Genomic DNA, 24,391 nt, shown 5'->3' on the forward strand with positions numbered 1-24,391 from the left:
AGCTTAATCTCGTGGTAGGCCTCAGTGACCTTTTCCCAGAAGCTCTTCCGGGATTATTGATTCCCGACGATGGGATCGTACGAGACGCTGATCCAGGCATTGTACACAGCCAGCGTTTCCTTGGGGTTGTACGGATGCCGGCCTAGATCCTCCTCCTCCTCCTCGTCCGCCTCCGCCCTGGAGCTTCCACTGCCTCGGCCTCCTTCCGGAGTGGGTTCAACCGAATAATCCTCCCGAATCTGGGATAATCCCTGCGAATACCTCAGGGCGAAGGAACGGGCGTATGCATCCACATCAAAATGGGGTGGTTGGTACCCCCCGGCGTCGACGAACCCTGGGTGGCTAGCGTCGACGAACCAGAACCACCACCCAGGACATTGTACATGCCCCCCCAGTCGCCGAACGCGTTGATGTCAAACCCGCCGGAGCCGCCACCGCTAGAGTTTCCGTCGCTGGACATTTTGTGATGAGAGGTTAGATGAAAATTGGAGAGGAAATGGAGATGATTTGGGAAGAATAGATGTGTATTTGTGTGTGAAATGAGGATGAATTAGGATTATTTATAGAGTAAAAAATTAAAAATAAAAAATAAAAAAATAAAAAATGGTCGAAAAAACGATAATATTACCGTTTTTCGATTTATTATTATTATTATTATTATTATTATTATTTTTTTTTAATTCGATTTTTTTTAAAAAATGATTTATTGCGTCAGCGTGACGATGCCCACTCGCGGGCCGGCGAGTGGGCGTCACGCATGGCGCCGGAGCGCACCACGTCGCACGGGCGCGTGGCGAGACGGCTCGCCATCCGTCTCGGCGGGACGGGACGGGACGCTCGGCGTGCTGGGGACGAGACGGAACGCTGCAACGCGTCTCGCCGCCGTCTCGTCCCGGCGTGACGGGTTACGAGCCACCCGCGTGACGCGTTGCGGGTGGCCTAATAGGGTCACACCTTCCACTAACTCATTCCAATCACATTTTATTTAAAACTAATATATACAAGTGAGACTCTAACTCATTCCAATCACATTTTATTTAAAACTAATATATACAAGTGAGACTCATATTCTACAAACTTTTCTTCCACCCACTTTTATCAACATTTCTTAAAACCCGTGCCACCAAGAAATGAGACTCTTGATGACGGACTGAGGGAGTATTATATATTTCACAAATAAAATGACATTGTTTTCATGAAATGGTCCACATTAACTGCCGTTTATTCACATTTGTGGAAAAATTACAGTAATATTTAATTTTTATATTTATTTGAAACTTTCAAAATTTGTTCGGGAACCAAAAATACACACAAAATTTGTTTATTTATCATTAGTAGCCCTATTTTTAATATTACAAACGTATATTCCGTTAGTTCAGTCTTAAGTTTCAAATAGTAGAAATAGATAGAAACATTGAGTTTCAAGTAGTAGAAAGTAGAAAATAATATAATTGAAGATACTATGTAAGTACTTCAAATCACTTTGGTATTGAATAAAACTTTTTCTTATTTAACGTTGTCACTATACATTTGGAAAACTTAAATCGAATAAACTATTTACTTCTCTAAATAAAAATCACTGTAGGAATAAGGAGTTAAGATAAAAAAAATACTAGGGCTATGAGTCCATCCACAATAGGAATAGCCCAGCAATAGCCTAGTCATAGCCTAGCCACAAACTCCTCCTCCCATATCATCAACACTAAAAATCCTCCTGCCACATCATCAAAACAAGCAAATAGTCCAGCCTTAGCCTAGCCACATCACTAATAACAATTATATAAAAATGAAATAATAAACAATCACACAATATACGGAATTTAATTTACGAGACATATACATGAAACATTAATAATACTATTAAAATTTAAAAAAGTACAATAATTTAAAAAAGTACAATAATTTAAAAAAATTACAATAATTAAAAAAAAGTACAATAATTCATTCATCGCCTTCGTCGTCGTCTCCTCCGTCGCTGTCGCCACCCTGGCCTCCGCCTCCGTCGCCACCATCGCCGCCGCCTCTACTCCCGCCGGTCTCCCTCCGTGCCGCCTCCAACTCGTCCTGCATGCTCATGACGGGGTCCACCGCCGCCCGCCATTCGGCCATCGTCTTGACGCGTGAAGAATTTGAGATCCGCTGTGGATTGGCTAAGGGGGGATGCCGACTGGACCTCCTGTGAACCCCCGGCTGCCCCCCTCGCCTCCCGTTGAACCCCCGGAATACCTTCGTTGGTGTTCTCCATTTCTCGGTTTTGATCTTGTGCAGAAAGTAAGATAGAGAGAGTACTCGTTAAAACAAGTGGTGCGAATGAAAATGACGTGCAAACCGCGTATATATAGTGTTTCGAAAATAAAAAAAAAATCTGCTCGGCGGTACGCTAGGCGATCCGGGTGCTGCAATAGCGCCGAGCGGATCTCCCAGCGCACCGCCTAGCGCCGCGAAACCGCCGAGCGCTCGGCGGTTTTTAATTCCGAAATCCGCTGGGCGGTTGCAATGGACCGCCTAGCGCCGGCGCTCGGCTAGGCGGTGCGCTAGGCGCCATTGAGGATGGCCTGATCAACACCAAACCAGTCTTAAATTTTAAATGCCGAACAACATAATTATAAGATAACATGGAGTTCATTATAATGAACTAACGACAAACTTATCATTAGCTTCAAATTTTTAAATTATGCTAGATGACGTCTTTGTTTTCAAATATCTGAATTCCCTATGATGAACTACAAATAAAGTTGTAATGAACTCTGCGTTGTGTGATAATTACATGTTTGATGTTTAACGTTTCAAACTAGTTTGGTATATAATACAACCTAGTAGACTGTTAATTATGGAGCCTAATTTATCTCCTACCATGTTTAGGATTTGTTTCCTTGAAGTATTTTTTCCTTGTGATATATGTTTCCTAGTTTGACTAGAATTAGGGCTCTCTAGTTGCTTATAAATAGAGGTGCTCCCTAGCCTCGCCCCCAGACGTAGATACACATTGTATCGAACTGGGTCAACAATTTCTTGTGTTCATTCTCTTTCATATTCGTGATTGCCTGTGTTTATTTCCCAACAACTGGTATCAAGAGCCTAGGGTTTAAGAGGCAGAAATCACGATGGAGATCGACGAGAAAATTGCTGTAGAGAAGTTCGACGGATCTGATTTCGGATTTTGGAAGATGCAGATTGAGGATTACCTGTACGGTAAAGATCTCTGGAAGCCTTTAAAAACCAAACCCGAAAAGATGGAACAGGAGGAGTGGGAGCTGCTGGACAGAAAAGCGATGAGCGCGATTAGGCTATCGTTGTCCAAGGATGTGGCTTATCACACGACTGCAGCAAAGTCGACAAAGGAGATGATGAAGATCTTGGAGGACATGCATCAGAAACCATCAACGGCAAACAAGGTACATCTGATTAGACGATTGTTTAATTTTAGAATACAAGAGGGAAAGCTGGTGCAACAACATCTCAACGAGTTCAACATGATTACTTTGCAACTAAACTCGGTTGATATAAAATTCGATGATGAAATTCGTGCCCTGATTTTGCTATCATCTCTGCCTGAGAGTTGGGCTGGCACAGTGACAGCAGTTACTGCTGCAGAGACAAACCTAACAGTTGACAGAGTAAGAGATCTGATGATTGGTGAGGAAGTTCGCCGGAGAGAATCAGAATCTTCTACTTCGGGATCAGCACTGAATACAGAACAGAGAGACAGATCAAAGGGAAAGCAAAATCGTGGAAGATCAAATTCCAGAGGAAGGAGCCAATCCAAGAAGGATTTGGATAAAGTTAAATGCTGGAATTGTGATGAGTTTGGGCACTTTAGAAATCAGTGTAAGGCACCGAAGAAGTATAAGAATAAGGATCAGAAGAACAAGAAGACAACAAACGCTACCATGTCTGATGACGATGGCGAGGCGTTGGTCTTGAGTGTTAGTAGTCCGATGGAATCGTGGGTATTTGATTCTGGAGCGTCGTTCCACTCCTGCAGCAATGTGGAGATAATGGAAGACTACGTTTCTGGCGATTTTGGGAAGGTACATCTGGCTGATGACGAGCCCTTAGATATCGTGGGAAAGGGAAACGTGAAGGTAGTGACGTCCAATGGATCCGTGATAATACTGAATGGAGTCAGACACATTCCTGGATTGCAGAGAAGTTTGATTTCGATTGGTCAGCTTGATGCAGAAGGGTACACCGTGACGTTTGGCTGCAACAATTGGAAGATTACCAAGGGAGCTATGATAGTAGCTCGAGGTAAGAAGGAGGGTACGTTGTATACCACAACTAACTCCAAAGATTGCATTGATATTGCAAGTGAGGCAAATAATGCAGATTTGTAGCACTGTCGTCTTGGCCACATGAGCGAGAAAGGAATGGAGATAATGTGCTCAAGAGGTTTACTGCCTGGCCTGAAAACTGTTGAAGTTGGCCTGTGCGAGGATTACGTGTTTGGGAAACAGAAAAAGGGTGAGTTTCTCAAGAGGAGGCAGAAAATTGAAGACACAGAAGTTAGAGATGGTCCACACGGATCTATGGGGACCAGCACCTGTGAAGTCCCTAGAAGGCTCTGAATATTATATGACTTTCATCGACGACTCTACTCGAAAGCTATGGGTTTATTTTCTGAAGAGTAAATCTGATGCGTTTGACGCTTTTAGGAAGTGGAAAGCCCTTGTTGAAACTGAAACCGGGCTGAAGGTGAAGTGTCTAAGATCCGATAATGGAGGAGAATATGAACTTGCAAAGTTCAAGGAGTTCTGCGCCGAGAATGGAATCAGCATGGAGAAAACTGTGAAAGGAACTCCACAGCAGAATGGAATCGCAGAGCGCATGAACAGAACGTTGAACGAGCGAGCAAGATGCATGAGATTGAAAAGTGGGTTGCCAAAGAGTTTTTGGGCAGATGCAGTCAACACAGCTGCATTCCTAATTAATAGAGGTCCATCAGTTCCCTTGGAGTTTCGGATACCCGAGAAGGTTTGGACAGGAAAAGAGGTAAATCTATCTTTCCTACGCATCTTTGGTTGTGTTGCTTATGCTCATGTTAGTTCCGTTGAGAGAAGTAAGTTGGATGCTAAATATATTAAGTGTACGTTCATTGGTTATGGAGGTGATGAGTTCGGTTATAGACTCTGGGATGAGCAGAACCGTAAGGTTATTCGCAGTAGAGATGTCATTTTCAATGAACAAGTATTGTACAAGGATAGATTGAAGGCGTCGAGTCCCAGCAGTTCTGAGCCACAAGTGGTCGAGCTAGACATCTCAAACTCGAGTGGGAGCAAGGAGAGTCAGAATGCTGAAGAGGTGCTTGAAGAAGAACCAAGCACTCCACCACCGACTATTCCGCTGCCTAAATCGACTAGAGAGCGACGTGCACCTGATAGGTACTCGCCCTCTAATTTCTATTTGTTACTTACTGATGGTGGTGAGCCCGAGTGTTATGCAGAGGCAGGAGAAGGCCCTGATAAACGAAGGTGGAAAATTGCCATGGATGATGAGTTTGCCTCTCTTCTCCTGAATGTCACATGGGAGCTTGTGAAAATTCCTAAAGGGAAAAAGGCATTGCATTGCATTGCAAGTGGGTCTATCGAATTAAATGTGAAGCTGATGGTAGCAAGCGCTACAAGGCTAGGCTGGTTGTCAAGGGATTTGAGCAACGATACGGTATTGATTATACAGATGTGTTCACTCCTGTTTTGAAACTAACTACTATTCGTTTAGTGTTGAGTATGGTAGTTGCAGAAATGTAAAGACGGCATTCCTTCATGGTGATTTGGAGGATGAGTTGTACATGACACAGCCTGAAGGATTCGTAGTAAAAGGAATGGAAAATCTTGTGTGCAAGTTGAAGAAGAGCTTGTATGGTTTAAAGCAAGCTCCAAAGCAGTGGTACAAGAAGTTTGATGGATTCATGATGGAGATTGGCTATAAAAGATGCTACGCTGACCATTGTTGTTACTACAAGAGGTTTGACAAGAGCTATCTTATCCTGTTATTATATGTTGATGATATGTTGATCGCAGGAGGTGATCAAAAGGAGATGGATAAGTTGAAAAGGCAATTGTCTGAACGATTCTCCATGAAAGATCTTGGAGAGGCTAATCAAATTTTGGGCATGAGAATCGAGCGTGACAATGCGGCAGGAAAATTGTATCTTTCGCAAGCTGCTTACATTGGTAAGGTTTTGGAAAGATTCAACATGGATAATTCGAAGCCAGTAAGTGTGCCTTTAGGCAGTCACTTTAAGCTGTCAAAGGAGTCACCGAGTACAAAAGAAGAACGTGCTGAAATGAAGAAAATTCCTTATGCTTCAGCAATTGGCAGTATTATGTATGCAATGGTGTGTACGAGGCCTGTTATTGCACAAGCAGTGGGAGTAGTGAGCCAGTTCATGGGTGATCCGGGCAAGCAACATTGGGAAACAGTTAAATGGATCCTTCGATACTTGAAACGTACTACAGAAAGTGTCTTATGTTTCAATGGCAAGAATGTCGAGCTGGCAGGTTATGTGGATGCAGACTTGGTGTCCAATGATCTTGATGGGAGAAGAAGCACAACCGGGTATGTATTTACTTATGGTGGTACTGCTATTTCATGGACTTCTAAGTTGCAGAAGACCGTTGCTTTGTCTACTACGGAGGCTGAATATGTAGCTCCGACAGAGGCAAGCAAGGAGATGGTGTGGTTGCAGAGTTTCTTAGATGAACTTGGGAAGGAGAGCAAGAGTAGCATACTCTACAGTGATAGTCAGAGTGCTATTTTCTTGGCGAAGAATCCAACGTTTCATTATAGGACAAAGCATGTGCAGTTGAAGTATCATTACATCTGACACCTAGTGGAGATGGAAATCCTGCAACTTGTGAAGATACTTGGAAGTGAGAATCCTGCAGACATGTTTACTAAGGTGATGACCTTAGAGAAATTGAAGCTATGCATAGCTTCAATTGGCCTTGGAACTTGAAGAGAAGGTTAGGCGATGCTAAGCGGATGAAGGGATGAGATCACGAGGAAATGGTTGTTTAGGAGTTGTTAGTCTCGGGAGATTGTTAATTATGGAGCCTAATTTATCTCCTACCATGTTTAGGATTTGTTTCCTTGAATTATTTTTTCCTTGTGATATATGTTTCCTAGTTTGACTAGAATTAGGGCTCTCTAGTTGCTTATAAATAGAGGTGCTCCCTCATTGTTAAATCATGTTTATTTGAAATTATATAGTGAAATCCCTGGCTTGGCATCGCCCCCAGACGTAGATACACATTGTATCGAACTAGGTCAACAATTTCTTGTGTTCATTCTCTTTCATATTCGTGATTGCCTGTGTTTATTTCCCAACATAGACAATGCAATAGAAATCCAATATTAAAAAAATCATTTTTTATCTTCTTTATCTCCTATAATCAATATACGTCATATACATAAATGATTTTATCATTATGTATGTAACGGGTATTGATTATACGGGAATAGAGCATGAAAAACAATTGATAACATAGGAACCTAATTAATATATCTACTACATACATACCTCTACAAACATAAACAATCTAATGCCACACCCTCAAGTAGTTTAGGAATGGTTTGTCTGAGACAGGAACAAGCTTCATCACCCAACCAATTGGCCAACTCACAGCTGCAATAGCTACACAAAAACCCCATTGCCCCAAATTCAAACTAACTGTATCAGCAAATTTCTTGAGAAATTCCACCATCACAAACTGCAGCACAATTGTCACTCCAATGATCCCTACAAACAGCTTATTCCTGTGAATCCCTTTAAACACATTCTGCTTCTCCAAACTCCTAGCATTGAACTCATTGAAGATCTGGCAAAGCACAAATGTGTTGAATATGAGAGTGTTCTTCACCCCCTCGTTCACCTCGAAAATCTGCTTCCCTCTAAACTGCAAGATTAAGAGAATGGCTATTTGATACAGTGCCTGTGGCAACAGGTTTCTCCACATGATGTTAGTGATTAGTGGCTCGGTCCGCCCCACTGGGGGGCGGTGCATGAGTTCTTTCGTTGGGCGCTCTGTGGCCAGTGCCAGAGCGCCCAACGTGTCCATGATGAGGTTCACCCACAGCAGCTGCACAGCGGTCAGGGGCACGTCCCCTGCTGAAACAGCTGCGATGAAGTTGATGACTAGCGCTGCAACGTTCACCGTGAGCTGGAACTGGATGAACTTCTGGATGTTGTTGTATACGCACCGCCCCCACAGCAAGACTGTTGCAACTGAGGAGAAGTTGTCGTCCAAAATCACAATGTCTGAGCTCTCCTTTGCCACCTCCGTCCCTTGGATCCCCATTGAAAGCCCTACATCGGCTTCTTTCAATGCAGGCGCGTCGTTTGTTCCATCTCCCGTCACTGCCACCACTTCCCCTGCTTGTTTCAAGCATCTCACCATCAGAAGCTTGTCTAATGGGGAGGATCTTGCCATTACTTTAATGTTCTTGATCTTATGCCTTCTCTCTTCGTCTGTGTAGTTTCTGAACTCAGCCCCCTCCACCACTTCCCCGTGGTGGTTCGCATCTAGTATCCCACATTCCGTTGCTATGGCCTTGGCCGTGAATATGTTGTCCCCGGTTATCATCTTGATGTCGACTCCTGCGAATCTGCATGACTCAATGGCCTTCTTTGCACCACTTCTGCAGGGATCCTTCATCCCAACTATGCCAAGTAGTGTTAGATTTTCCTCACTTAGATTATTTTGAGAGGTAGTGATTTCATTTGATGTGAATTCATATTCTATTTCCTTGCAAGCAAATGCAATGCATCTGAGGCTGCTTGCTGCCATTCCCTGTATGATACTCTCGAATTCGGTCATTTTGTCCTTGGTCATGGCGTTGACTTCGCCCGTGTGCTGGTAGTAGCTCGAGCACATTGCTAGCACCATCTCTGCAGCTCCTTTCCAATGCACGTAGCTGCGGTTTTGGACGTTGCTCCTGAGTGAAACCCCGCTTCGTTTCTTGTCCGAGTTGAAGGTCTCGACGTGGAGCACTGTGTAGCTCTGCTTCAGCTTCTCAACATCCATTCCCAAATCTTCAACAGCCCAAGTGAGGATAGCCTTCTCAGTTGGACTGCCAGAATACTCAACAGCATTTCCTGATTTAGGCCTATATATGCTTCCTACATTTGATTTTTATTACTTAACATTAGCCCAACTTATTATTACTACAACAAAAAATTCATTAGTATATATACATACCTGTGGTGTTGAAAGCTACTCCTTGGTAGAAGAGCTCGCGGAGATTGTGGGCGATGGAGTCTTGTCGAATCTCCTTGCCTCCGAGGCAGAACTTGGTGACCTTCATCTGATTGAGTGTCAAAGTCCCAGTTTTGTCTGTGCATATCACAGTTGCTGATCCCATCGTCTCACAAGCAGAGAGCTTCCTCACCATTGCCTGATCTGCCATCATCCGTTTCATCGAGTAGGCAAGCGTGAGCGTCACTGCCAAAGGCAGCCCCTCGGGTATGGCCACAACAACAATAGTCACTGCAGCCGAGACAATCCTCAAAACTGAGTTGAACACGTCGTTCAAGTCCCTGTCGACTCCATTGAACTCCTTGAATCCATTCTCATCCTCCGTGTTGCCTGTGAAGTAACGGACGAGCATGACTATGAGCACGAAGAAGGCCACAGCAAGGCCGACCTTCCCAATGGTGGACGTCAGCCTGTTGAGGCGCTCCTGGAGGGGCGTCTGCTCGTTGGAATCGCGAGTTATGGAGCTCATCATCTCGCCCCACGCAGTGTCCATACCTACGGAAACCACCACCATTTTGCCATATCCATCAGCCACCTTGGATCCGGACAACAAAAAAGGGTGGCGTGTTGAGTCCACCTCCACGTGGTCGCTCTCCCCAGTCATGCTGGACTCGTCCACCTGGAACGAGTGGCCATCCAAGAATAGGCCATCCACGGGGACCTGATCACCGGTGTTCAGGAACACAACATCACCAACCACAGCATCAAATATGGAAACATGCTGCCTCCTCCCCTGCCTCACCACACCAATCTTGATGTTGTTACTGATCTTGGACAGCTTGTCAAACTGCCTCTCCTGGCGGAAGTTGCTGGCCGCGGAGACAGCCACAACGAGGAATACAGCCACGAAGATGCTCCCCCCCTCGTACCACCCCTCCTTACCCCCATGCTCACGGATGCCAAACGCCAGCGACAGAGCCGCGCATGCCAGCAAGATGAGAATGGTGGTATCCCTAAAAGCCTCCACCACAAAATAAATCAGCCCCTTCGGCTTCGCCCTCACATACGTGTTGGCGCCAAAGGCCACACGACGCCTCCTCAAATCCTCCTCGTCTCCATCGATGCCATTCTCTACGTTGGTCGACAGAAGCTTGGCCACGGATGCAATGCCGCCAAAGCCATCCAAATTCTTGGCCTTGACCATTTCTGCAAGCCTTTTTTGATCCATCACTGCTGCAGCATCATCGAGAAAGCTCTCGATTTCAAGGACAGCGTGACGAGGAGGAGAGCTTCTGAGCTTGGCCTTGCTCGAAACAACGCGTTTGGCCATGGACAACGACACGTATATGACAATGCAAGCAACCCTCCATTTCCTCTGAGATTTTGTGATAGGGGAAGTGCTGATAGCCAACAAAACTGACTGGATTCCGCCATAGTAAACCTTGGTTGTATATTTGAGTTTGCTTGCCATTCTGTTTAGTAATGGAGGGAGAGCAGTCAACAGAAAGAATTAGACTTCATTCATTCATAGTTTGTTAGTCTACTTTTATAGAAGCCATTTACTACAAATCACGAAATTTCCAAGAAACTTCAATTTAAAACTGCTTTATCATTCTTCAGCCTACAAGGAACTAAAATATGTGTGAATGAATGATCTCTCTTATATACTGTTAATGGAAGTAAGTTTAAAATGATTTTCTGAAAAACTTAAGGATGAAGTAATCATTCAACAGAGTATGTATGTAATGAAGAAGAAGAAGAAGGTTGATATAGTTAGTTTATTGCATGAGAAGCTAGTTAAAGTTTTAGATTCAAAATAGTACTCCATTTGTCAACATTTGTTTGCGCTGTTCAATTAGGATTTGTAGTTTGAATATTCCAAAACTTCATCTTCTTACTCAACATCGTGCATTAAAAAGTTTGTTCTTACACTAATTACAATTCTCTTTATTGAATTTTGAAGAGAGTTTCCTATGTTTGAATCTGTTACTTTAAGAAACCCGCCGAAAATGCATTCAATCAAATTGCTAAAATAATTTTATGCACCACACTAAGTTATCTATTTAATACTAGTATTAAATTGCTAAATTAATTTTATGAATTAAAATATCAAAATTTGTAGTGCATAGTTGAACTTTGATTCATCATCTCCTTTTCTGAATTACGGTAAGCAATGTTTAAAATAACTTGAAATTAAATAGCATAACTAGAACAGTGTTCAAACGAAGGAAAACTAACTAGCTGTCGGTGATTTTAGATTTTGCTGACTCTATTAATCAAGTAGTTAAATACTCCATAATACAATGTGTAATTTGTGACATAATCCAAGTACCACGGCATGGATTAAGAGGAGTATTCACTGTCATCATCATTTTTGTAAATTGACACTAAGAAAATAGTAAAAAGAAAGGAACAATTTACAAAGTTATGGTCTCCATAGATATTTTCAGTTGTTGTATTCAGATAATAAACTATTAATTTATGGACAACACTACCATAGACTAGAGTACAAAAATTATTATTATAATCTTGATATCTACTTAATGTGTTGCTAAAAGAAGAATTATTCTCCATGGAAATAAAATTCATAATAACAATTGCCATCATTGCCTTGTCAAACAATTAAATTGTTTAAATATTACTAAATCTTAATTATATAGGAGTATATCATTTTTTTTGCAATAATGAATGATTAAACAAACAAATTTCATTTTCTAATACAGATACCGCAATTACGTGCACACAATGGGATAGTATATGTTTAGAAATTAGACATATCCATCACGACTAAGTAATTGTTTTCTTTGATCAAGCATATTTAGTGAAAGATGTGTTACACATCATCAATCGATAATTGGATATATTACTATTACTACTAACAAAAATGCTAGTCTATATCATGGAAATGTAACAAATCGGATTTGAAGTGGGCTTGCGTAGAGAATCAATCAAATTTGGAATTTATAATTACTTTAGAATATGAGGAAAAAATAAATCTTCCAATAAAACTATTAGGTTAGTTTAACTTGATACTATCAAATAGATCAAATTCACGCGTCACTATAATAAAGCAAACTATGTTTCCGTCAAAAAGTAGATAAATAAATCACTAGCAACTTTTTTTGTTAAGAAATTAATCATTGTAATTCTATTTATTTTTGTGTTAATATATTATTTATGCCGTCATATGAGAATACCATAAATAAATTAACTAAAAGTTAATGGAAGTCATACAAATATTTAGATGTATTCTGTATAAATCCAATCAAATAGCGTCATTGCCGACTTATAGGAATATTAATTCACACTATAGAAAATTAGATAGAATTGACATGGAAACAACTAACCAAAATTTCGACATAGTAGTACTAAATAATTATCAACTCACATAAAAAAATTTACACTAATATATGCTAAAGCTACGCACACCGAACTAATTGCTGCACGAATTGAGCTGGTTTTCTGCCGCGTTAAACATCTTAAGTAATTTCATATACTTAGAAAATCATTTCTTCATTTCCCATTAAATATCTTATTTTATCATTTCAGTATAACTTCTTCCGTCCGCAATTAAATAACTTTTTCTACACGTATTCTTTTAAATTTCTTAAAATCCATGCAAATCTCAAACAAGACATGTAATTGCAGAAAAAGTGAGTATATAATTCAAGTAGTATTAGATTTAAACATTTCTACACGAATTCAATGAATATGAATTAATTTTTTGTAAACCACCCTATATTACTAAGATATAATAAGAGGGTGACACTTGACACTCACATAATCCCGTAGTTAAAGGCGCTAAACATCCGTTGAGAACGCACTTACGATTGATTCCACCAATGGTATTTCAATTAAGAAATAACCCGCGTCTAAATCAACATATATGCGGTGAAATTTTTTTGAAAATGACTCTTATGATAAGATTATGTACTCCCTCAGTCCCAAGGAAATGATATTTGAGATGACACGAGAATTAATGCATAATTGGTAAAGTAAGAGTGGTGAAAAGAAGGATAGTTAAAACAGTGTTAGTGGATAGTGAGACCAGCATTATTGTTAGTGTTTGATGATGAACCCTAGTGATAATGAGTTGGGAAGAATTTTTTATAAATGAAATGATATTTATTTATGAGACGAACGAAAAAAGGAAAGTATTATTACTTTTATGAGACGGAAGGAGTATCATCTAATAAAAATGACTAGAAAATAAATTAGTCATATTATTCCTAACTTCTTGTTTCACTAATATGAAACGAAGCCAACTAAAATAGCAAAAGAGGAGGCCGGAATTTGAAATACTTGCTTACCTATATTAACGTAAACAATAGCTTTGAGGGAAATTGGAAGGAAATTTCCTCCAGCATTAAACAAGACGATGCAATCAAATCAAAAGTCCAAATTTGAAACATCCCAGTAATTTCCCTATATATTCTTTTCATGAATATGTCTATGTAAGTGGCCAACTTCCACAAAAGACTTGTACCGAATCATGTGCTAAGTCAAGATCCATGCAGCAATATAGTGCCATGGATTAGGTCACCTTTTCCAGCAACCCTCTTCTCAATTCTCTTTAACTACATCAAATCACTATGAAGAATAAGTAAAGCAAAAAGTCGAAACAAATGCTAAGACTCCATACAGACTTTACTCCATCATTTCCCACCAAAGTCATTAACAAAGCCTAATTAACATCTACACCTTTCTCCAATTCCTTTACTTTTGAAGTTAATGGGAGCGGTTAAAATTCAACAACTATTTTCCACATCGCTTCACTTTCTCATTCTCGCATTATACAAAGAAAAACGTAAAAATGCATGCAATGATATATACCAAGAAAGGTTCAGCTAGTGTGCAACACAAGCAAGGGCATCAAGGAGAGAAACAAAAACCAAAATCTACACATTCTATCTTCCACAAGTCAATAGAATAACTTATTAAGTGGAGTATCAAATTAATGGATATACATCAAGCACCAACATCCTTCCAAATGGATTATGAGTCAGTAACCAACTGGATGCAACCAAATTTCCAAACATCTTACAAATAGACTGTCAGTAACCAGACAGGTGCTACCCAATTTTCAAATGTCTCTTGGAAAAAAACCAAGGAAATTAATCAGCAATATGCATGTATATGCTCAAACACTATTTTCAAACTCAAACATTAATACTTACACTTGACACCTATATGCAGCCATCCATTTTACCTTCTCAACTATCATAATCGTGAACATTGTTCTTAAGATTAGGCTAATGTTTCAATCATCATAATCGTCACCAAACTTCTTTAAAACCATCTATTAGTTTATTGTGATAAGCTACTAGTATTACTTTATTAATGTGCCAACTATTTTTGTCCAAACTCTCTACAACTTACATTCAGTATAAAGAAACAAATAAGACTTCACCTTCCATGTTCCCCAGTAATCCATATTCTTCAATGAAATGCATGAGATGGTTCTCGTCCTATCCAAGTTGTATTCTAATTAAAGCTCAAGCAATCAATACAAAACATGTATAGGTTATAGATTATAATGAGAGCATCTACAAATTTTCAGTAACAATACTACTCACTGTGTCAAGCACCAATCTGCTGCAATACCATTTTGTTAAAATAGTGTGCCCATACCACAGAGACTCAAACTGCATCAGAAAGTTTCTTCATTAAAGCCAAACACTGGATTAAATTATGCACGATGGCAATACTTTTAGAAATTGTCTAGATAAACGGGCAAATATATCCAGAGTAATATTTAACAAAAGTTAGATAATTTACTTGCTAGAAAACCATGGATAAGGTCATAGTCATAAATATCCCGCTCTTATTGTAATGAACTCTATTGTTTGTTAGACATCCCAATGAAGGTCCAATATTGTTCATCTAGCTTTCAAAATTACTAAAACAAGCCAAATCCTAATTAAAGCGGATATAAGATGAACAACTATCTTTATTAGGTTTGATGGTTGAACCACCAAGGAGCAAGGATAACTAGTTTTACCAACCCATCAGCAACATAGTATCTCATATGTCACAACAATTACAAGAAAACAACAAAATATATGTAACATTTCAAAATAAAAAGTAACCATCATGTTGAAGAAATGATAAACAATACTCCACATAATTAGGTTTTCTGATGCAAGGAAAAAAAGTCAAAATGATAAATACTTGTTTTAAACCGTAAGCTAAACTGAAGCTGACATACTGATAGCTCCACAAGTGTTTTCTATAAACTATAATGCATTTTAACTTGACTTGTGTGGAGATGAATTAAGATGCACCTAAATACAAGCCTATAGAGTGCCTGATCTGCAAGGCTTGAACTCCACTTAAAACATTAATTTTGTCAACACCAATAGTTCTGATAAATGTGTGAGACTTGCATGAAAATGAATCAACAGAAATCTCAGCTACGTTAATTTTGTCAACACCAATAGTTGTGATAATGTTATTCTTTCACTATAATGTGACTTTGTGTTGAAGGTTATGTACTGGCCACTTCATGTATCTCCTAAATCCCAATAAACCTTCCATATGTCACTCTAAAGCCCTGCACATTGGTAGCATACAATGATTCTACAGTAAAGATATGGAATATATAACAATTATAGGACCATGCATATTGACAAGCCTAATTTGAAACTGGTACATAGGTATTAGGTAATTTAGCTCAAAATTTGGATATAGTGCAACCAGGTCTAAAACCTTAGTGAAAAATAAGAGATATTCTAGTTACACTGCCGGGAGAAAACCAAGGTTATCAGCAAGCTAGATGGAGAAGGATACAAGCAACCTACTCAATAGTATAAGGAAATAATATTGGAAAACTAAGTTCGTTTTGATGTACAGACAGCACTAAACAACAATTATTCCAGAGAAAATGCTTATGTATTGTGTGATCGTTTTGGGCATTATGTAACAAAGTAAACAATAAAAAACCAAGCTATGACACAAGGACTAGAAAAGTATCATTGACTATATATCAGCATTATACATGAAATAGCGAAAATGAAAAGATTACTTAGATCCATGAAAAAGTAAGTGGTGAGATAGGGATTAGTGACCAATAAACCGTGCATTAACAAAAAAACCTGCAATCTCAACTACCAACTAACACTTGGAGTATATGGACATAAATTTCAGAAATTAGATGACAGATAGAGACATTGATGAGAAAGATGATTCTTCTCTCTTTCAAGATTTCAATCAATAGATTAAGAAAAAATACATGTAACTAGATGAAAAAGACATAGGTGAATAACTTTTTGCAATTTCAGATTTGCATCACTATGAACTAGGATGACATTACAGTAACTATCGGAAATTATATTTTACCTAAACAATTCAGAAATCTAATTACAAGTTCATGACATCAGACGCAAGAATCTTGAAGAAGATAGACTTGTACTATAAGAGCTCTAAATAACAGGAGATTCCTGTTCTCTTTATATCATCGATATACATCTTCATAGATCTGGAAAAATTATGCAAAGAAACGACGTCTGATTCCAGAGAAACTTTTAAATTGAACCATCAAACTTAGCAACTAGTACCACGTAGCTAAGACTGTAACCCATTACAGGCATCTACCTGTTCGCCCCCAAAGAAAGTAGTTGCAAGTTTTAGTTTGAAAACAAACATCAACACTTTTGAAATTGCAATAAGCTGTTAAAAAAAGGATGGTAAATTGGTAATGGTGGGTGTCAGCCCATAACGTGGACTCAAATTGTAGACTACGAGAGCCATCAACTAATAATTGTAATAATCATTAGATAGCAATGAGGTCTCCTCCTCTCCTTCGAGCATATTAAATAGAACAGGTTACATGGGTGCATGTACAGATGCAATTGATATTATTCAAACTACAATAAAGGTTCCTTTAAGCTCATTACAGGCAGCAGTTTACATGAATGCAAAAGCATGTTCATGCAACAATCTACGAACTTATAATAAGTATTCCTCAAACATGGTAAGTTGTATGTATTTATATCTGGGTCCATTTAGACTTTCATGACCCATGATACCATTGTGAATCATAACACAGGTGAAAATGAATGGTTTTGATATATTCACATACCCATCTTACATTGCAAAGAAAATACACAACCATTCAAAGGGTAGAAGAGCATGAGTTTTTTGGCCTAATCTGGAAGATTTATGTCTGTTCAACTATGACTGAATGGTTTCCATGAACTTAGAGTTTTGTTACTCCACATTTTTAACAAGATAACTGGCTTCAACTAACCTTGGGGCAGTTCTTGATGATTCATTTTTACATATCCCACATGACAACAAATGATAGGCTCAAGAGGCTACCTGGATTTTGCTCTTTAGCACAATCTAGTCTCTATTGTGTTAATACGAGGTCATTTGGCAATTTAAGCTGAAGAAGGAGATCTAAAAGAGGGTGGCTTGGCATTCCTAGGAACAACCTAGGAAACATGATTCCAATCCATGACGCTTGGCATTCCTAAACGCCGGCTGACAGTTGTGGTTCGCGAAGCCACCGCATATCACAACAGGATTACATCTCAATCTAGTCACACACGTCCCTCTCCTTGAAATCCTGTTTGGAAAAAATTAGTTTCCTCGAGGGGGGTGAAGCCGAGATGGAGCACCCGATTAGTCGCGGGGGAGAGGAGGGGTCTTGTAGTAAACCGGCTTTGATTGGTCCGGGGCGGGCGGTGAAAGGGGATTAGGGTTGCGCCGCCGGATCTATAGTTATGGTGATGCATATGCTAGGCTGTGTCTGCAGTTACCAACTGCCGCGAGATTTTTTTGTTTGTAGAATCTACTGTACACGGATTAGGATTAGGATTAGGATTAGCATTAGGATTAGGATTAGGATTAGGATTAGTCACCATACATGGAGGAAATCGGGTTTATAGGGCAGTTTGCCTTTAAAATCACGTAAATGTACCCATTTTGTTATCTATTCCATATATAGGAAAAACGGCAATAGGAAAGACGTTTTTATTAAGTAAAAACGCCAACTAGAATGGCGTTTTACAATGTTCAAGTATTTTACCCGTATTTACTCCAATTACAGTACATTTAAACACGCCAATCAAGATGGCGTGTATATAATAAAAGACGTCAATCCGTGTGGCGTGTCTGTGCTAAAAGACGCCAACCTCATTTGCGTCTTTAACTAAAAGACGCCAACACCATTGGCGTCTTTGTTCAGAAGCATATACCAGCAGCCAGTCGCGAAAAATTAACACCACAGACCCACTTCGCGATTTTCTCTAGCAGCGGCCAAATCCTTCGCAAATTCGTCCGTGTCTTTGTGATTTCGCCCTCCATTCATCAATCGGTGCAAGTTTTCCCCAAATTCGTCCAATTTATTCGGTTAGTATGCTTATCTTTTACATTATTAGAGTAGTTGTTGGATACTTAGCTAGGGTTTGTAATGTGTTGCGATTTGAGTTGAAATATTGTGCATATGGATTATTTGTATGACGTTAGTGTTGATTATTATGTTGGATTGTTTGGGTTAAGTGAATTTGTATATAAATTTGATTATAAACCAAAATCGTAGGGTTTTATAGCTTGGGCAAATTGATTTGGTTTATGTGGGTTTTGGTTAATGTCTTTTTTTAGTTTGAAATGTTAATTTTGTGTATATTGTTAGGTTGAAATTGAAATTGAAATTGTTAGGTTGGTTAAACTAAAATTGGGTAAGTTGAATTGGTGGAAAATTGATGTATATTGTTTATTTGAACTGTTACTTTTGTGTAGGTGAATTGTGTTATGATGTTGAAGTTGTGTATTGTGAATTATTTGATATAGGTGTTCCATTTTGTGATATTGTATTAAATTGTTTGTAATTATTGAATTTGTTTAGTTTTGTTTGTTGTTTAATTTGGAATATGAATGTTGTGTAGGTAATTTATGGCATCTTCTTCAACTTCTCGTCGTCGGCTCTTATGTGGTCCTGAGGACCCTTCCGTATTATATCTGCAGAGACAACACGTCTCTAATAACATATGGGCAGGAGTGCCATCGGAAGACGTACGGTGTAGAAGATACGAAGGAATCATATGGGATGTTCCCATAAATCCTCGTGTTTTGGCGGTTATAGATGAGATGGGGTTCGGCGGGATGTTGAGGTGTGGTCAACCGAAAGACATTGACCACCGTCTTATCACCGCTTTGATTGAACGTTGGAGGCCAGAGACTCACACGTTTCACTTTCCAGTCGGTGAAGCGACTGTGAGCTTAGAAGACGTGGAGGTCTTATGGGGCCTCAAAACTGACGGTGAGCCTCTGACGGGTTACATCCCCACTAAGGATGTCAACTATTGGAAGGATGTTTGTTTGGATTTTCTTGGCTTTTATTCCAGATGCAGTTGATCTAAAAGAAATGAACTGGAAGCAGACAAGCTTATCAAATCAACTGCGGATTGAGTTGAGTGATGACCGCGAGCAATACATGTACAAACACGCCAAGCTTACTAGGCGTTTTTTAAAACACGCCAACGTCATAGGCGTTTTTCCTATAAAACGACTACTTGAGTGGCGTTTTTTAAACACGCCACTCAAGATGGCGTTTCTAAGTTCGAAATTTTTTTTGAAATTTTCTGCCACACCGAGGTTGAGTTTCTGAACAAACACGCCAATCGCCGTTGGCGTCTTTAAAACACGCCAACGAAATAGGCGTTTCTAGATAAAAACGCCCACTTAAGTGGCGTTTTTTACACAAACCCGCCAACGTAGATGGCGTTTTTATTAAAAACGCCATCTTGAGTGGCGTTTTTAAATAAACTAAATTTTACATTTTGTGTATTCCATGACTCGCCAAAATATAAGTAAAACAGAACAATGTTCTATTCAATAAATAACTACGACGCCGCCAAAATATAAGTAAAACAGAACAATGTTCTATTCAGCTAAATAGTTGTTACACATTCAATTGTCTCGCCTTCTCCGCGTAAAGAAGCTACGGATACCCTTCCCGATTCTGGCGGTTGAGAGTCTATTATAATTACGATCCCCCATGCAAGTATGAGCAGTGCTAAACACTCTAATTTGCCAGTGTTCATCATGCTTCCTCAATGTTGCTCGGCACTCCCACAAACATGGCGGTAAGGACTTATCTTTCGGATTTCCTTGTGGCCACTTACAAACTGCATGCCATCTCTTTCCTTTACTTTCAACAACTGTATATTGTCGGATTTTTTCCAAATGCCAAAAAGTCACAGCTGACTTCAATTCCAATTTGGTTTTAAATTTAGTATGCAAACCGACATTGCTCGGATCTTTTTCACTCCAATAATGCACATTGAGATCATCAGACTCAAAGTTTTTTGGATCAAAACTATCATATGGACCTGGTAAGGTGCGAAAATAGTTCATACCAGGCTGTGGGAACTGTGGAACTACTCTTTCTCGTACTGCTCTTCCTCCAATTGATGTTTCTCCAACCACTGTTTCTCCAACCGGAATGGATGTTCTTGGAGCAACAAATTGGTCCTCATCCGACGAAGCACCATCTGAATCTGTACTATCCGGATCGACATCTTCAGAATCATAAGGTGATTGTGGATCAAGAAAGTCGGCTTTATCAGGACCAATTATGTCCTCAACCACATTACAGTTGTCACTGTCCCCTAAATGCACGCCTCCAATATCAAAATCTTGTGTTGTATCGAAGCATGGTTCTTGGCCTCTCGTTGACGTACCAACATCAAAATCTTGTGTTGCAGCGACATATGGTTCTCGGCCTCTCGTAGACGTTCCAACATCATTACTCATGAGATGATGACTATGTTGTTGAGTAATTGACGAATACTCAACATACAATTCAATTTGACCTCCTGTAGTCATACTCTCACTAAACATTAGTGGCATGTATACTTCTTCTAGTAAAATACCTATATACGTGATTGAAGATCCATAGAATATATGACGTTTCCATACTATTTGAAGTTTGTTTTCAAATATGTTTATCCCCATTCTTTCACAAATTGTTTCCACAAGCTTTTCGTAGGAAATACTTTCATCCAACATAATCAATCCTTTTGCAAAAGGAGGATCATATGAAATAACTGTTCCGGGAATTATATTTCCACCCCAATATAAATGGACACACCACGTCATACTATCTGCATTAATGTCAAACACAAATATTGGTCAAAAATATTTCTTTACAGTACACTACAATATATACTATCATAACAACCTATCGAATATGGGTAAAAAATTAGATATACTACAACATATAATACCATAACAATTGGTCAAAATATTTCTATTAATTACAATACAATTTATAATACTATAACAATCCATCAAATAATTATATAAATTACACTACAATATATACTATCATAATAATCCATCAAATATTGATATTGGTAGACTAATGTTTGGAAGAATGAGTTAAAAATTAGTTATACTAACCGATTGCGAGTACTAATATTTGGAAGAAATGAGCCAAAATAGAAATCTACACGCTTCAATCCACCACCGGGTTGACCCGACCAAGGCAAGCGTTTTCGCGTTTTTCAGCTTTGGGAAGGTTTTTCGCGTTTTGGGGAGGGAGGAAATGTGATTAGGGTCTGCGATTTTGGGGGAGATCTGAGAAATATGGTTCAACCAAAAAACGCCGATCAGGTTGGCGTTTTTTACGTTAAACACGCCAATGACCTTGGCGTTTTATATCGTAAAGACGCCATCAAGATTGGCGTGTTCAAATTTAAGTATTTTGGTTACAAATACGAGCAAGATACAGTGCCATTGTAAAACGCCAACTATGTTGGCGTGTTTGCGTGTAGACACGCCAATATCACTGGCGTTTTTACTTATAAACACGCCAACTTCATCGGCGTTTTTCCCATAAATGGAATTGATAACAAAATGGGTACATTTGCGTTATTTTAAAGGCAAAGTCGCCTAGAAACGCGTTTTTCTCCCATACATGCCAATTTGTAATCTGTGTATATAATATGTATCATTATTGTTTGCATTACCAACTCAAAAGAATGGAGTATTCAATCTCTATATAGTAGAGTACGTATTGTTATTGAAAGAGAATGCATGGTTCAGTTAAGTTAATATTTATAGCTTCTTTTTTTTCATTTTCATAAACTATACATTCACTCACTTTCTCTCTTATATTTTTATAGGTAAATGAACATAAATTTAAAGATCACTTCATGATAGACTCGAACTCGAAGCATTACTACTCTATCACTAGGTCAATTCACGCTAAGAAACGATCGAATATTTCCTAAAAAGAATAAATTAAATAAAAGAGAAATACATGGGATTTGAATATGTAATTTACATGCATCCTGTGCAATTAATATTGTCGTTGGAAACATTCACCGGGTAATAATCCCAAGTATTTTTCATAATCTTGGCAGTAATCATACACCAAAGATTTGTTTCTAATCAACTCCATTTGGTTCTGATCATCAAGCCCGAGTTCGGAGGTTGTACATGCTGCCGCAGCAGCTGCCGTACAATTAGCGACGCTCGTGCTTCCTTGGAATTTGCATGCACGTGCCCTAAATTTACGCAACTTGGCGACAAAGGGCGCTTTGCTCCAATTGATCCTATCCAGGCCCCCCCTCGTGGCCCAGCTATCCGCGTTCCAAATGCTCGAGTACGCCCTCATCGGCTTATCTAGGTCCGGGTAAGGGATTCCATCGTCTAGATAATTTCTGTAGACTCTAATCGGGATATGATCCACGAACCACCTGATTGAATCATCCATTTCGACATTATACATATAATTGAATTATACATACATACATACAGGGGGGCAGAAAAGTGTAAACTTACACGACATGCGAGGGAGTCCAACGGATAGTGTAGTTATGGTAGTCTTTGGTGGGGTCGAACCAAGGGTAAAACTGCACTTCTCTTCCAGCAGCTCCTTGTGTGTAAATGTTGGTATGTATAATGTAGGGTTCCCCTGTTACATTTCCTAGAAACTCAAAGTCAATTTCGTTGTGCTTCGCCCCTACAGAAGACAACTGCACAACCAAATACTCCTATATAGTATGTATCTTCAAATTGAATTACTATAAAAAAAATTAATAAAAGAAAAAACTGAATTAGCATAGACAGTTACATAGAAGGAAGTTACAGTGCCGGCAGAGTCACCAGGAACAAGCTTGATTTGCATTTCAAGCGTACCAAACAAAAATTGATCCTTGGATTGGATTCCAGAACCTACAATCAAATATATATGCTTAATTTCTCACCTAATTAATCAAATTAACTCGATGCTCACCGGAGACGGGGTCGAGGAGGAGAGTAACATCATCGACACCGGATGGCTGCAGAAAGCCAGAACGCTGAGTGCCCCAGCTCAAATGCATGCTCTTCATCATGCTTCTTCCTTCAATCACATTTGAATTCAATGCACTAAATATAATCGCCATTGCTATCACAAACCCCAAATCTCCCATTTTTCCAAACTCTTTCTCTCCTCTCCTCTGCACCCCCTAATCTTCAAATTAATACAATCAACTTCTCAGTTTCGGATATTTAAAATACTATAATTAATTGTTATATTTAGCACAATTAATGCACCAGATACCGCCTCAACGCCTATGTTGTATGATGATATATCAATCACACTTCTTTATAAAAAAATAAAAATATTATGAACATGCAGGCGCAGGGTGGTGGACCTCCAAAAAATTGAAATCAAATTTCCACCCATTTTTATTAATATAGATAGATGGCTGGTGATAATATTGAATAGCATTATTAAATTTGGTTTCTTCCATCTCAATAATTATTTTTTTTCCAACTGAGTACCATTATTAATGGGTTTCTCCTATCCCAATAATTCTTTTCTTGCAAACTATAATATCTAACAACAGATTCATTAATTATAAAATTTACAGAATGTAGTTGACCTTGCTTCAACGGAACACAGCAAACACTATTAAATACGGCATACGAATTATTTTTCGCTTGAACTATTTGTTTTCTATTAAATAAATTTTATTTTTTTAACTGATAGATAATCGGAATAAATTTTTATAGTACAAATTAATACTATCTTTTTTTACTTACCTTAACATTTTTTCAATGATAGAATTTTTATAATAATATTTATTTTGTAATCATATTTTTTATACAAGTTTCAATGATAAATTTAATATTTATTTTATAATCATATCTTTGCAGGGCCGACGTGCGTCGGACTAATGCGACGGCCTTTGTCG

At 39.0% G+C, this 24,391-nt stretch overlaps 2 protein-coding genes across 3 annotated transcripts; both read right to left on the minus strand.

Annotated features, from left to right (window-relative positions):
* Positions 1 to 7,356: 7,356 nt before the first annotated feature.
* On the minus strand, positions 7,357 to 10,877 carry LOC121761698 (calcium-transporting ATPase 12, plasma membrane-type-like). Its single transcript, XM_042157336.1, has 2 exons — positions 9,201 to 10,877; positions 7,357 to 9,121 (listed from the first exon to the last, which is right to left on the minus strand). Exons 1-2 carry the CDS (start codon positions 10,666 to 10,668, stop codon positions 7,542 to 7,544), a joined length of 3,048 nt encoding a protein of 1,015 aa, XP_042013270.1. The 5' UTR covers positions 10,669 to 10,877; the 3' UTR covers positions 7,357 to 7,541.
* An 11,441-nt stretch (positions 10,878 to 22,318) lies between these two features.
* Positions 22,319 to 23,785, minus strand: LOC121761215 (probable xyloglucan endotransglucosylase/hydrolase protein 26). 2 transcript variants are annotated; one of them, XM_042156833.1, is made up of 4 exons: positions 23,446 to 23,785; positions 23,299 to 23,384; positions 22,992 to 23,185; positions 22,319 to 22,906 (listed from the first exon to the last, which is right to left on the minus strand). In XM_042156833.1, the coding sequence occupies exons 1-4, from the start codon at positions 23,621 to 23,623 to the stop codon at positions 22,507 to 22,509; spliced, it is 858 nt and encodes a 285-aa protein (XP_042012767.1). In that variant the 5' UTR covers positions 23,624 to 23,785; the 3' UTR covers positions 22,319 to 22,506. The 2 variants fall into 2 exon arrangements, with proteins under 2 accessions (XP_042012767.1, XP_042012766.1); XM_042156832.1 differs by having other exon boundaries at positions 23,284 to 23,384.
* Between the last annotated feature and the right edge of the window lie 606 nt (positions 23,786 to 24,391).

Source organism: Salvia splendens, chromosome 13 (assembly GCF_004379255.2).
Source record: "Salvia splendens isolate huo1 chromosome 13, SspV2, whole genome shotgun sequence".
Classification (NCBI taxonomy): Eukaryota; Viridiplantae; Streptophyta; class Magnoliopsida; order Lamiales; family Lamiaceae; genus Salvia; species Salvia splendens.

Coding starts and splice junctions, on each gene's coding strand:
- LOC121761215 (XM_042156832.1), bottom strand. CDS start 23,623: ATGGGAGATTTGGGGTTTGTGATAGCAATGGCGATTATATTTAGTGCA. Junction 23,186..23,283: donor GCACTGTAACTTCCTTCTAT/GTAACTGTCTAT, acceptor TTGGTTGTGCAG/TTGTCTTCTGTAGGGGCGAA. Junction 22,907..22,991: donor TGGACTCCCTCGCATGTCGT/GTAAGTTTACAC, acceptor TGATTCAATCAG/GTGGTTCGTGGATCATATCC.
- LOC121761698 (XM_042157336.1), bottom strand. CDS start 10,668: ATGGCAAGCAAACTCAAATATACAACCAAGGTTTACTATGGCGGAATC. Junction 9,122..9,200: donor AGTAGCTTTCAACACCACAG/GTATGTATATAT, acceptor AATCAAATGTAG/GAAGCATATATAGGCCTAAA.